Genomic DNA, 11,555 nt, shown 5'->3' on the forward strand with positions numbered 1-11,555 from the left:
CATGTGGGATATAATACAAGTTCGACAAACATGAATTATGAGAATGAATCATAATTGGACATGATGAGGATACAAAGTCTCTATCTAGTTCTACGAATCATCTTGTGTGTTCTCAATCTGATGGTCAGAATCAGATCGATTCTTTCTTGCTATCATGAAATTTGAGAAAAATAGGAAATTATGATAATACACAAAAGAGAGGAAAATGAAAAATGAAGATAAAGCTCACCATTATCCACTTCTTGTTGTATATATATGTCAATGTCCAAAATTATCTACTTCACTGGATAACAGATATTTCTAGTCACTCAAATGAAAAGGATCATTCTTTTTCTTTTTCCTTTAAAAGAAATATATGTATATATATATGCATATATTTAGTTAAAATTATATTAATATCATTTATATTTTTATACTAAATAAGTATGAGAGTTTCAAAATAACTAACGTTGGGTATTAAATGTGTTATATTATATCAACTAGTATGTGGGGCACGTTTTATGTATATGCATGTTTTAAAAAATTTATAATTTTTTTAAAATTATAATATTAAGTTTTTTATATAGTTAAAACGATCTAAATATATAAGATAAAATAAGATTATATATATATATATAAGATAAAAATGCATGAGACAAGAACAAATTATCAAAAGGTAGTTATGAAAAATTATGATAAGTGACCAAGTTAAAAATAATTAATTGTTTAAATTAAATATTAAATTGATATACCAAAATAATTAAGACAGCTCTAGTACGTGCTTTATTTTTTATATAGAATACTTTCTTTAGTTACTTTGTTTTACCAATTAGTTAAAAAAACAGTAATTTAAGTTATAATTTTATTTTTCTATGGATAATTACACGCTCATATTTTGAGATTTGATATAATGACACGTATACTCTTATGATTTGGAAAATTACATACAGTACTCATGATGTTTGCTTTTGTTTAATAAACAGGTTCATACATTAGTCAAACTTCAATAGATTTGTTGAAATCAACAAAAAAATAAATATATATATATGAAAAATGATATTTATCCTCGATTTATTTATAAGTGACTTATTACAAGTCACGAAAATTTCTTTCACTAAGAAGGGTTAAATATTTATTTTTTATTAATATCAGCAAATTCATAAATTTTAACTAAATTTATTTATTAAAAAAATAAATATCAAAATACTATTGATAATTTTTTTCACCATATATAGATTATAGAGAAAGAGAGGTATAATTATTTTTTATTTAATTAAATAAATATAAATTTGAGACACACGATATATGATATTACTTAAAAATTGATGGGCCATGAGTAGAGTAGGAAGGAAAGGGAGTTTGCTTTGGGATGAGCAAAAAGAGCAGAGAACCAAAAATCCAAAAACAACTACACCTTTGCTGTTTGCTCCTCCTCTCCTCTCCTCCTGACATCATCCGCTTTTCATCTTTTCCTAGGTATCCCACTTCCCGATTCCCTGTTATTTCTGGATTCCCTTTCTGAATTTCTCCTTTTCTTGTGCAAACAAGTTCATTTTTCAGTGTTCTCTTTCCTTTTTCTGTAGGATAATTCAGACTGGAAGTGAACTACAATCGTTGTTATGGCAGACGCTCCTCCAAGTTCCGCAGACGAAAAGCCCCAAAACCCAGGTTTTGTTCGTTTATTCTCTTGGTGTTTAGCTCAATTTCTTTGAATTTTGTTCAGATTATTTTTAGTAGTTAAGATTTGAATTGTCGAGCTTCTGAATTATCGGTGAAGTTGCTGTCTCTTTTTATTGGGATGAAGTGGATTTCATGGGTTTTTATGTTAGTTCAGTTTATTTGAGCCAACTAGTCATTGATGTGTTGCTGCTGTAGTTGTCCCCTGTTTCTTGATTGATTCCGTCAGTTTTCTTATTATTAATTTAGCCTTTCTATTGTGAAGGGCCGTGGAGAAAATGTTTTCAGTGTTTTTGGTCTTATTGTAAGCTGTAGCTGGTGGATGAAATAATTGAGATAATTGTGTGATTAAGTATATACTTCGAGTGAAGGAAGTGAAAATTAAGATGTTGCAATGGCAATATCAAAGACGAAATGCCAAAATGTTTGAAATTCCTGAGCAGAAGTTGCTATTGAACCCTCAAATTACTTGATTGGATTCCGTGAAGCTTTTTTAAGAATTCTGCATTTCAATGTCGTCTTCTGAACTCTGAATATTGCATCAAGAACAATGTGCGTCTAAAGCATTTATGTTTCGATCATTTTGTCATACCTAAAGTGCAGCTTCAAAGTGGACAATGAAAATGACTACTTGTGTGGATTTAATGGAACCATAGCAGGGCCTTAAACATGTCCTATGACCAGATTAGCTAATTTGCATTTTGAGTTTCTTTGCTTTAGTACTGACTTCCTGCTCTGACCTACTACAGTAATCAAACAACTCCACATATGGTTTCTTAGTTTATCAACCTTCTAAAATTTTTTAACTTAATTTGTCCACTATATTATATAAGTTGGTGAATTTAAATAAAACTTCAAGAATTTTTCATATTCATTCCTTTACGCCAAAACCCCTGCTATTTGTGATTTGTTTTCTTTTAAACTTTGTGCTACAGTTTCACAGGCCGTACAACCCGTTAATCATGATAGTCAGGATACTAAGGTTGAGCCTGTGAAGGAGACTTCTCCGACTTCTGTTTTTGTGAACTCAGAACCAATTCGAGAAGAGCAGGTACAAAATGCTGTGAAGTTTCTTTCACATCCAAAGGTTAGGGGATCTCCTGTCATCTATAGAAGGTCATTTCTTGAGCGGAAGGGTTTGACAAAAGAGGAGATAGATGAAGCCTTTCGACGTGTACCAGTAAGTCATTTTCTCCTTGTCTCAAATCCCTAAGCATGAATTGAAATTTGTAAGTGTAGAATCTTACTGGTTCAAACATTATAGGATCCAACCCCAGCTGCCACAGCGACGCAGACGGTTGTTACTACTCAAGGTGATACTGTAGTTCATGTTTTTTTGGTTTGAGATCCTCTTGTCATTATAAGCCTGAAACTTGAACTATTTTTATTTTCATGGAAAGTGCTAACTTCAGTGAGTCTAATTTCCCTTCTCTACCATATACATGAAGATGGGCAGGTGAAATCTTCCTCAAATGTTCAACAGCAGCCTCCAGCACAAGTAGTGCAACCTACACCTACTGGACCTGTGACCAGCATTTCAAAAATGGGGACACTCTCTCGATTTCATTGGTATCATGCTATTCTTGCTGTGGGGTTTCTGGCTGCATCAGGGGCTGGAACAGCAGTACTTTTCAAGGTACAATTAATCTTCTTGAAGCACCAATTGTTAGAAAAAATTGTTGTCGTCGCAGAAATCTCGTAATTATATACAGAGTTACTTGCATGAGTTGGTTTCACAATCCTAAATTAACATCAAATTTTGGTGGCATCTTATCTCAGAATGCAGTTATTCCCAGGTTGAAGTCTTGGATTCGTAGGGTTGTATTGGAAGAAGATGAAGAAGGTCAGATCAAGAAAAACGATTCAAAACCAAGTATAGCAGAAGAAGCTGCTGCTGCTGCAAAAGCTGCTGCAGCAGCAGCAGCTGATGTAGCTCGAGCTAGCCAGGAGATGTTGACGACAAAGAGTGAAGGTATGTTTAATGGTCTGTAGTTGGCATATTATGCAGCTCACTGTAATTATTCCTTTCCTGATGGTCCTTTTTCAGCTTGGTGAAACTTAGTGTTCTGTACTTTGCAGTAAATTATTCTTTCCTGATGGGTTTCAAGTAGTAGTAACCATGATAAGCAATGTTTCTTTATCACAATTTTAAATTCGAATATTATTCTATTCGATTGTCAATCTTAACTATTTATAGACAGTCAAATTTTCTTTTTTATTTGTGATTTTGAATTCACATGACATTTGAAATTCTTTTTGTTACACTTCTATATTTTCTATCCTATATATTTCTAATTCTATATTTCTTATTATTTAATTAGTTATAACTAATCAGACATTCCTTTTTTTTTTTTCAGAGAAGAGATGCTTTGAGGAGCTGATCAGTATGTTAAATGTCCAAGTAAATGAGATGAAATCAATGAGCAGTGCAATACAGAACTTGGAAGGTGGCAAGGACTAGCAAGCTGTTTCATTTGTTTGAGATCTACCTTTTATTGTTTTGGTAGTTATGCTGATATTGATTCTTTCTTGTAGCGGGGGTACTTGGAGTTTTTACCTTTTTGTGTATTTGTGTGTGCTTCATGTTATCAATTCTGTACTTTAGTTACCTATAGGAGCAGCAGTATATTCAATGTCTAAAGTATGGTATTATCCGTTTAAAATTCTCCATCACAAAATTAATCATTTGTACAAGATGCAGGGTGCATTGCTCACAAGTTAATCCTTAGATTTAATTTGCTGGTGCAGTCATTGTTTTTACTTACTATCCAAGATATTTATTATTTAATTTCACCACTGATTCCAGCGCGAATTCTCTTGAGTTAACTTCATTTTGTTACAAAACAGAGAGTGAAACAGTTATCTTATTAATAAAACACTATGGGAGAAGGTATGTTAGGAACTTTACGTTCTATTACCCTGGATTTTGTCTCAGATCTGCCACGTCTCTCCTGATTTTTTCTAATTATTTAGTTCTTTCTAGAATTTACTGACCATAATTTGAGTTATCAAACCAATTTATATGTATCCCTTTGATTAATCCAACATCTACTTGCTGTTTTAAGATTCTGCTTTTCAAGCTTCTTCTTTTATTGTCTGCAAAAATTTGATTGCTTGTTACTGCACATCTCGAACATGGATTTGTTTGAAGATATTGTTTTTACTTTCAATATCAGGAAAAAGTATACAAGGAAGAATTGCTGTGGAGGAACAGGATAATAGAGGGGTTTCAGGGACCACTTCTAGGGTGAGCAAGTTAATACTGTGTGTCTAGTGTCTATTTTGATATGTGGAGCTCCTATTGAACAATTTTGAGTTTTAGCATTGATGCTCATACATGTTTCTTGGTTTTCCAGCAACCGTATGTGAATGGCAAGGCAGATACCGATTCACATTCAGGTTTATTCATTAATATGTTTTATTTTCTCTTCTCGAATATCTGTTGCTCTTTTAATATTCTTGATTTGTTGAGTTCTGTGCAGTGAGATCTTTGTCGCCACCTTCATCTGCAGAGCCTTCTGTTCCTCCTCACCCTAAGTCATATATGGAGGTATTTCTTTCACTGTTAGTTCTACTTAATTTTCCTGGAGTATATCCTAATCTTGTATGTCCAAGCAGTCACCATGAAGCATGTTGCTATGGAGTATTGCTTTGTCATAAAAAATTTCTATAATTGTCCATTTTACTCTTGCTGGCTCCTGAAATTTTCGGCTCAGGGTTTTCATGGTAGCATGCTTAGTCTGATTATAATGCTCTAGGCTAGGCCTTTCCCTTTCCAGATTGGAAATCTTGAAAGTTGATTTGCAAATTCCTTTTGAGGAAATTATCACAAATGAATCAGTATGAGCTCTAAGTGGGAAAGTATGTTGCACACTTTGAAATCATTCAGTAGAAAAACATCAAGTAATCATTTTCTCTGTCTTTTCCTTCTCCCCCTACTAATATGAAGAGCTCTTTTGCAGATAATGGCAATGATACAGAGAGGTGAAAAACCATCCAATATTAGGGTCAGTGCTCCAATTAATGGGTTTCTTTTGTCCATTTCATGTGTATTTGCTGCTTTGTCATTTAGTTTGTTAAAGATGCTTTCTTAATTGTCTTAGGAGATCAATGACGCACCACCAAACCCCAATCAACCAGTATCAAATCCACGCTTAGCACCAAGGCCAAAGGTTTGCTCTTAGCATTTTACGTATCTCGTATTTAACATTAATTTCTTGGTATATTTCTCCAGTACTGACATAGACATCTGACATGGTATTAAATCGGAGGATCTTCTCATTGTCATTGTCAATGCATCCATTGTTTTATGCCATTAAAGCTCGAACACCAGAATTTTTGTCCTGCGATTAATTGCTATAAATAATATCCTACTAATTTAAAAGTGTCTTATCATTGATTGGTGACTGCATGATGAAAGCTTCTCTGTACAAACTGCAACTTGAGTATACAGATGTGTATGTAGATGTAGTATGCTAGAAATGCATACGTTTATATGTATTTGTGCTTGCATCCAGCAAATACCTTTTAACAGATACGTGGACAAGGTCCAATATTTATTAGGAGCTAAGCAATCTTCGTAATTGCATTTGCAAGGAAAAAAGGGCAGACGATCATTTGTTTTGTTGGTTCTTATATGCTCCTTGCTCTTCCCACCACCCCCTCTGAAATAAAAATATCGACTTCAAGAAAAGTTTCTTCTCATTCTTTACATATCAACAAAGAGAAAAATAACAATAGACTTGCCAGCTCTTGGCTGTCTGCCTTCTTATAATTGTAATCGGACTTTACTATTTATACTCAGTATGCGAATATTAACACTACTGCTTGTTGCGATCAGCCGTGGGAAGTTGGCCAAGCTCAGAGCAGTTCTGTCAATGCTTACCCGACCCAAGAGAGCAGCAACAGCTCAGCGTACGAGTACCCAGATAACCAGCTGAACGGAGATGATGCAGCGCCATGGTGGCAACGGAAGAATGTTAGAATCACAGAAATTGAAGCTGGTGAGGAGCAAAAACGTGGATCTTCAAATGTGTTGACTAATGAACAACCGGCTCGGAGGTCATGGGTACCTCCCCAGCCACCTCCGGTTGTGATGCCTGAAGCAGCTGCTGCCATACGACAACCAAAGAAGGCTTCATATCAGACAGAGCAACTGACCGACGACCAACTACTAGCACGTGCTGCTGATGGAACCGACGAGTTGCAAAGAATCACCAAATTCTCTGAATCTGGTGGTGCCTTGGAGGCAAACGGTGAGAATTGCGGGCTTCACTCCACTGAGATGCCAAAGGAAGATAACGGCACTTATTTGGAGGCATAATTGAAGAAGAAGCAATTTCTGAGGTTGATTTGAGGGACCCTGGAGACAGAAGTCGATTGTTACAATAAAAGACGAGAGAATGTGCTTGCTGCACTTATCTCTCGCTTATCTTTAGTCTACATCTGAAATGAATATTAAACCAAAGCGCAGATTTGACAAGTACTGGCAAGATTATATACCTACCATGTCTTACAAACAGCTTCTACTACTACAGTCAGTTACCGACAATGTAATACTCGTCTCTCTATGATCGCTTGCCAATCTTTGAATCGTATTATTATCATCTATATCAGCTGAGTACTCCAGATATAAACTTAGAACCTGTGTCAGCTGGTTGGTGCAAAAGTAACATTGAAACCATGCATTATAGCAGCCTAGAGAAACACCGCATCAGCAATTGCTCTTCTACCCCTTTAAATTACTTCATGACAGGGAAGAAATTGTTTATGTGACCAGTTTCTCTCTTTAAATTGTACATCAATCACATGATAAATATAACATATTCATCATCTGAAGTCCGAGTCTGATTGAACTCAGTTCGAGTCGGAATGAAGGAGGCCGGGAAATCTCATGCAAATCAAATTCGACCGCACTCAAGTTAGATCATATTATTCCAGAAATCATTTTCTGTCACTCTTATACTCAGATTGTTTTCATGTAAAGATGCTGTGTTTCCCAAGCAGACAATGAGAATGGGACTTTGAGTGTTGCATTTTGTAGTTTAGTTAATGTGCAAGAATGGAATGTTCGAAGCAGCATTTCTCCCATGAAAAGTTGTGTTGTCTGGCTTCAGAATGTTGATATTGTTTAAGGGCTCGTGCTCCTTGCCTTCTCTTTTTAATATTTATACTATACATTACATTACATGTATTTTCAGACATTCATAGCCACCATCTGCTTTTCTTTACATTCATATCATTTTCTTTCCTCTTTTTTGGACCACTTTCAATATTCTTAATAATTATTCCCTACCAAATATTTCCAGATATCCAGTCCCTTTCTATTTTTCTAGGAGCAGTTGTTGGCTCATTATTAATTTTATAAAATTAATTGTTCATTGTAATTTATATTTATGATATAAAGATGTATATAGTTATTTATTGGAAAAACTTACAACGAGCTCTATAAAGATTTATTACGACTATAAATATTTTTACACATACCCTTTTAAAATTAATGATCGTCTAATAAATATTCCGCTTAATGGACTGCCATGAGGGGATATTCTCTTTTTTAAGGAAGGGTAAATATTATATTTGGTTCCCTTAAGTTTTTGTTTAGAATCACTTTAATCCCTCAAGTTCATTTCTTGACTTTAATATCTTTAAATTTTAGTATGTCTCGGCCCTCTAATAATTTTTCGGCGAAAATGTGGCCAGATTTTGACTTTTTGGAGGGTAAAACGGTAAATTTAATTTCATCACTTAATCCCTTAAGTCCGTAAAACTATCAAATTAATTATTTTTCACACGAGAAAAATAACTTTTTCATAGTTTTTATGTAATATATTGTAATTATCTTATGTGAATAATGAAAACTTTGAACTCTTATGGACATAATAATAATATATTGCTTAATTTAAAATAAACAGTCTCTTTTTTTCAGTAGTTAAAAAAAATCAACATTTTGAATAAAATTTATAAAACCTATCTAATATGAAATGTAATTAAAAAAAAAAAACCAAGTCAGTAATTTTTTATTTCAAGAGTTAAAAGATAAGTATAAAAAATTAAACCTTAACAATATTTATTAAATGATTGAATTTTTGAACAAAAAGTTGGTAGATTATGCTTTTTAACTAAATTCATTGGTGGAATTCAATATGTAAAATTCATTTTAAGAGGTTTTCTAAATATATAGTCCCATTTTATAAAAAAAGATCTATAAAAACCTCTTAAAACAAATTATATATATATATTTTAAATCCACTAACTAATTTAATGAAAAGTACATTCCACTAATTTTTTTTAAAATCTTAGCTGTTAATATTTAATAATATTATTAAAAATTTAATATTATTATTTCAGATGAAATAAAGCATTTTATAGCAAACTGTGCTATAAGGGAATTATTTATGTAATTATTCTTTCTATTATTAATATATAAAAAATTTATTTTGATTATTATTTGACGAATGGCATTTTGCTGTACATACAATATATTTTTACTTATCAAAGTTTGAATTTATATAAGAATTATTTTTAAAGGTGTACAACTATATGTATAGGGAAAAATGCAAGCAATGATATCGCAAATAAACAAATTACCTCCTTATGAAAAAATAAATAGCGATTTATCTCTCTATATTTTTTAAAATACAACAATTTACCCCCCTATGATTTTTAAATAAAGCAATTTACCTCCCTATATAAGAAGTAAATTGCTCTATTTTTTTTATAGGGGAGTAATGTACTCATTTTAATATCACATGGGTAAATTGTTATTCACCCCGTATGTATATGTGTGTGAAGGGGGAGGTTACATCAAAATACCCATACTGAAAAGACTATTTTGCCCCTCCCGACATTTGCATGGATTATTATTCCTAATTCTTGGTACCAAATGCATCCCCACTTGTCGTGTCAACGCAAATGGTGGGGGGGGGGGGGGGGGGCGGTAGGTATCATGTCTCACGTGAAATAGTCCAACACGTAGAATGCACGTGATTCACTCTCACTTACGTTACGTGACCAAATCCCACAAATACATTTCAACCAAATCCAAAATTATAAATATATTTATCACATTTATGTTTATCAATAAATTCTGTAAAATTCGAAAAATGTAAGGGTCTGTTTGTTAGATAACAACAAATATTATGGGTACTAAATATAATTTTCTAACCTTACAAAAAATTTATGTATAATTGCACCGGATCTAAGGGGAAGATAGTGTAATTATCCCTAATCTATACCTACACTAATATAAAAAAAGGAGGCCCTCCACACTCACAAACGATTGTTAATGACACTGCCACATCAATTTTTGTGAAGTAAAAAATATCATTCATGATAAAATAGCTAAATTATTCAACTTTTCAAAATTTATATTAATTGGTAAGTTATTAATTTGTTTCCTTTCTTTCTTTTTATTAATGTAATGTACTGATTTATACATTTTACTCTTATTTATAATATATTTTAAAACGTAAAAATTATTTATTATATACACGTAGGAACGACGTGCCACAACAGCTAGTTAATATGAAAATGAAAAGTCCTTTACACTAATAAAAGGACGTTAGTGATAGCGCCACATCAATTTTTAAATATGACAATTATACCTTAATGAGATAATTTAAAAAAAAAATTATAATTACCTTTTTTTTTTCTGTAAAAGTGACGTCACGTCATTTTAACACCATTACACTAATCCTTTTATTGCATCAATAATACTTAAAAAAATTTATATTTTTTTAAAATGTGATTTGTTGGTTTATATATTTTAAAAGATGAAATATTATTTATTATTTTTTTGTCATATTAGCAATTTCAATACTTGTAATAATTTTATAATTATTTATTTTCCTCTTAACTACCCATTACCTAATATTTCTCTCTCACTTTACTTCTACATATTTATTATAATATATTCTTTTAACAAATTTCTTTTTCCTATCATCTCATACCAATATTTTTTTTTGCTCATGGGAACTGTGTCCGACGATAACTAGTTATTATAAAAGAAAACGCATTGACCGTACCAATTTTTGATTGGCCCATTTTGCCTTTTCATTTATTTTATTCTTTCAAAAATAAAAGCCTTAATTATTTTATAATTATAATTTTTTTCCTCTCGTCCCACTACTCTATTTTTCTCTTTCGTATTCTCTATATTCTTTGCCCTCACAGATTTCAACAATTTCAATGAACCATATTACAATTAATTTTTTCTCACGTTCTTTATATTTATTTTTCTTACAAGTTTTCATATTTTTAATAAATTCATAATTATTATTTATTTTTTATTTTTTACTTTACCCCATGTACTTTTTTCTTTTTTCTCACTTAATTATGTTTTATATTTTTTTATAATTTTTTTTATTTCAAACTATAATTTTTATATGCTCGCGAGAAATACGTACCAACAACTAATAATAATAATAATAATAAAAAAAAACGGTTAGTCCACTAAATAAGTTGATTGGTGCTAAGTGGTGGGCTTCTGCGGAGCATTTGTGGTGAATGGCTGTGATTAGAACACGCGTTACCAGTTATAAGTGTCACAATCTACAACTAAAACGTGTTTTGCTTTTTAGGTTTATCCTTTTGACATTTTTAAGAAACTATAAGAGTTGTCACTTGGAGATTGGTGTTTTTGCTTTTTTAATAATATATATATTCAGTCATGGGGAAATCCAATGAAGTGCACCCCATTCCTCATAATAAACAAACCAATATTTATTAACTTTTTTTTTCTTAATATTTCTTTTTTATTTAAAAAGGTTTCCATATTGACCCTCAACAATTTTCTAATAACATATTGATTTTAAAAAGATTAATTTTAATGTTTGGATCCACTATTTCATGACTGTTCAGTCACGTAATACCTCATCTCGTATCGATTATGAATTTAT

At 32.0% G+C, this 11,555-nt stretch overlaps 1 protein-coding gene across 1 annotated transcript; it reads left to right on the top strand.

Annotated features, from left to right (window-relative positions):
• The first annotated feature begins 1,301 nt into the window (after positions 1–1,301).
• On the top strand, positions 1,302–7,266 carry LOC105157211 (peroxisomal membrane protein PEX14). The gene is made up of 13 exons (XM_011073546.3): positions 1,302–1,455; positions 1,563–1,647; positions 2,592–2,836; positions 2,921–2,969; positions 3,105–3,292; positions 3,436–3,628; positions 4,014–4,103; positions 4,833–4,903; positions 5,013–5,055; positions 5,139–5,206; positions 5,619–5,663; positions 5,760–5,828; positions 6,497–7,266. The coding sequence occupies exons 2-13, from the start codon at positions 1,599–1,601 to the stop codon at positions 6,977–6,979; spliced, it is 1,593 nt and encodes a 530-aa protein (XP_011071848.1). The 5' UTR covers positions 1,302–1,455; positions 1,563–1,598; the 3' UTR covers positions 6,980–7,266.
• Positions 7,267–11,555: the final 4,289 nt, after the last annotated feature.

The sequence above is a fragment of the Sesamum indicum genome, linkage group LG3 (genome assembly GCF_026168435.1).
Source record: "Sesamum indicum cultivar Baizhima isolate 11 linkage group LG3, ASM2616843v1, whole genome shotgun sequence".
Lineage (NCBI taxonomy): Eukaryota > Viridiplantae > Streptophyta > Magnoliopsida > Lamiales > Pedaliaceae > Sesamum > Sesamum indicum.

Bases quoted from the DNA above. Each gene is read 5' to 3' on its own strand.
- LOC105157211 (XM_011073546.3), top strand. From the start codon at position 1,599: ATGGCAGACGCTCCTCCAAGTTCCGCAGACGAAAAGCCCCAAAACCCA. The intron at 2,837-2,920 runs GTAAGTCATTTT...CAAACATTATAG, and splicing joins AAGCCTTTCGACGTGTACCA to GATCCAACCCCAGCTGCCAC. The intron at 3,293-3,435 runs GTACAATTAATC...ATCTTATCTCAG, and splicing joins GAACAGCAGTACTTTTCAAG to AATGCAGTTATTCCCAGGTT.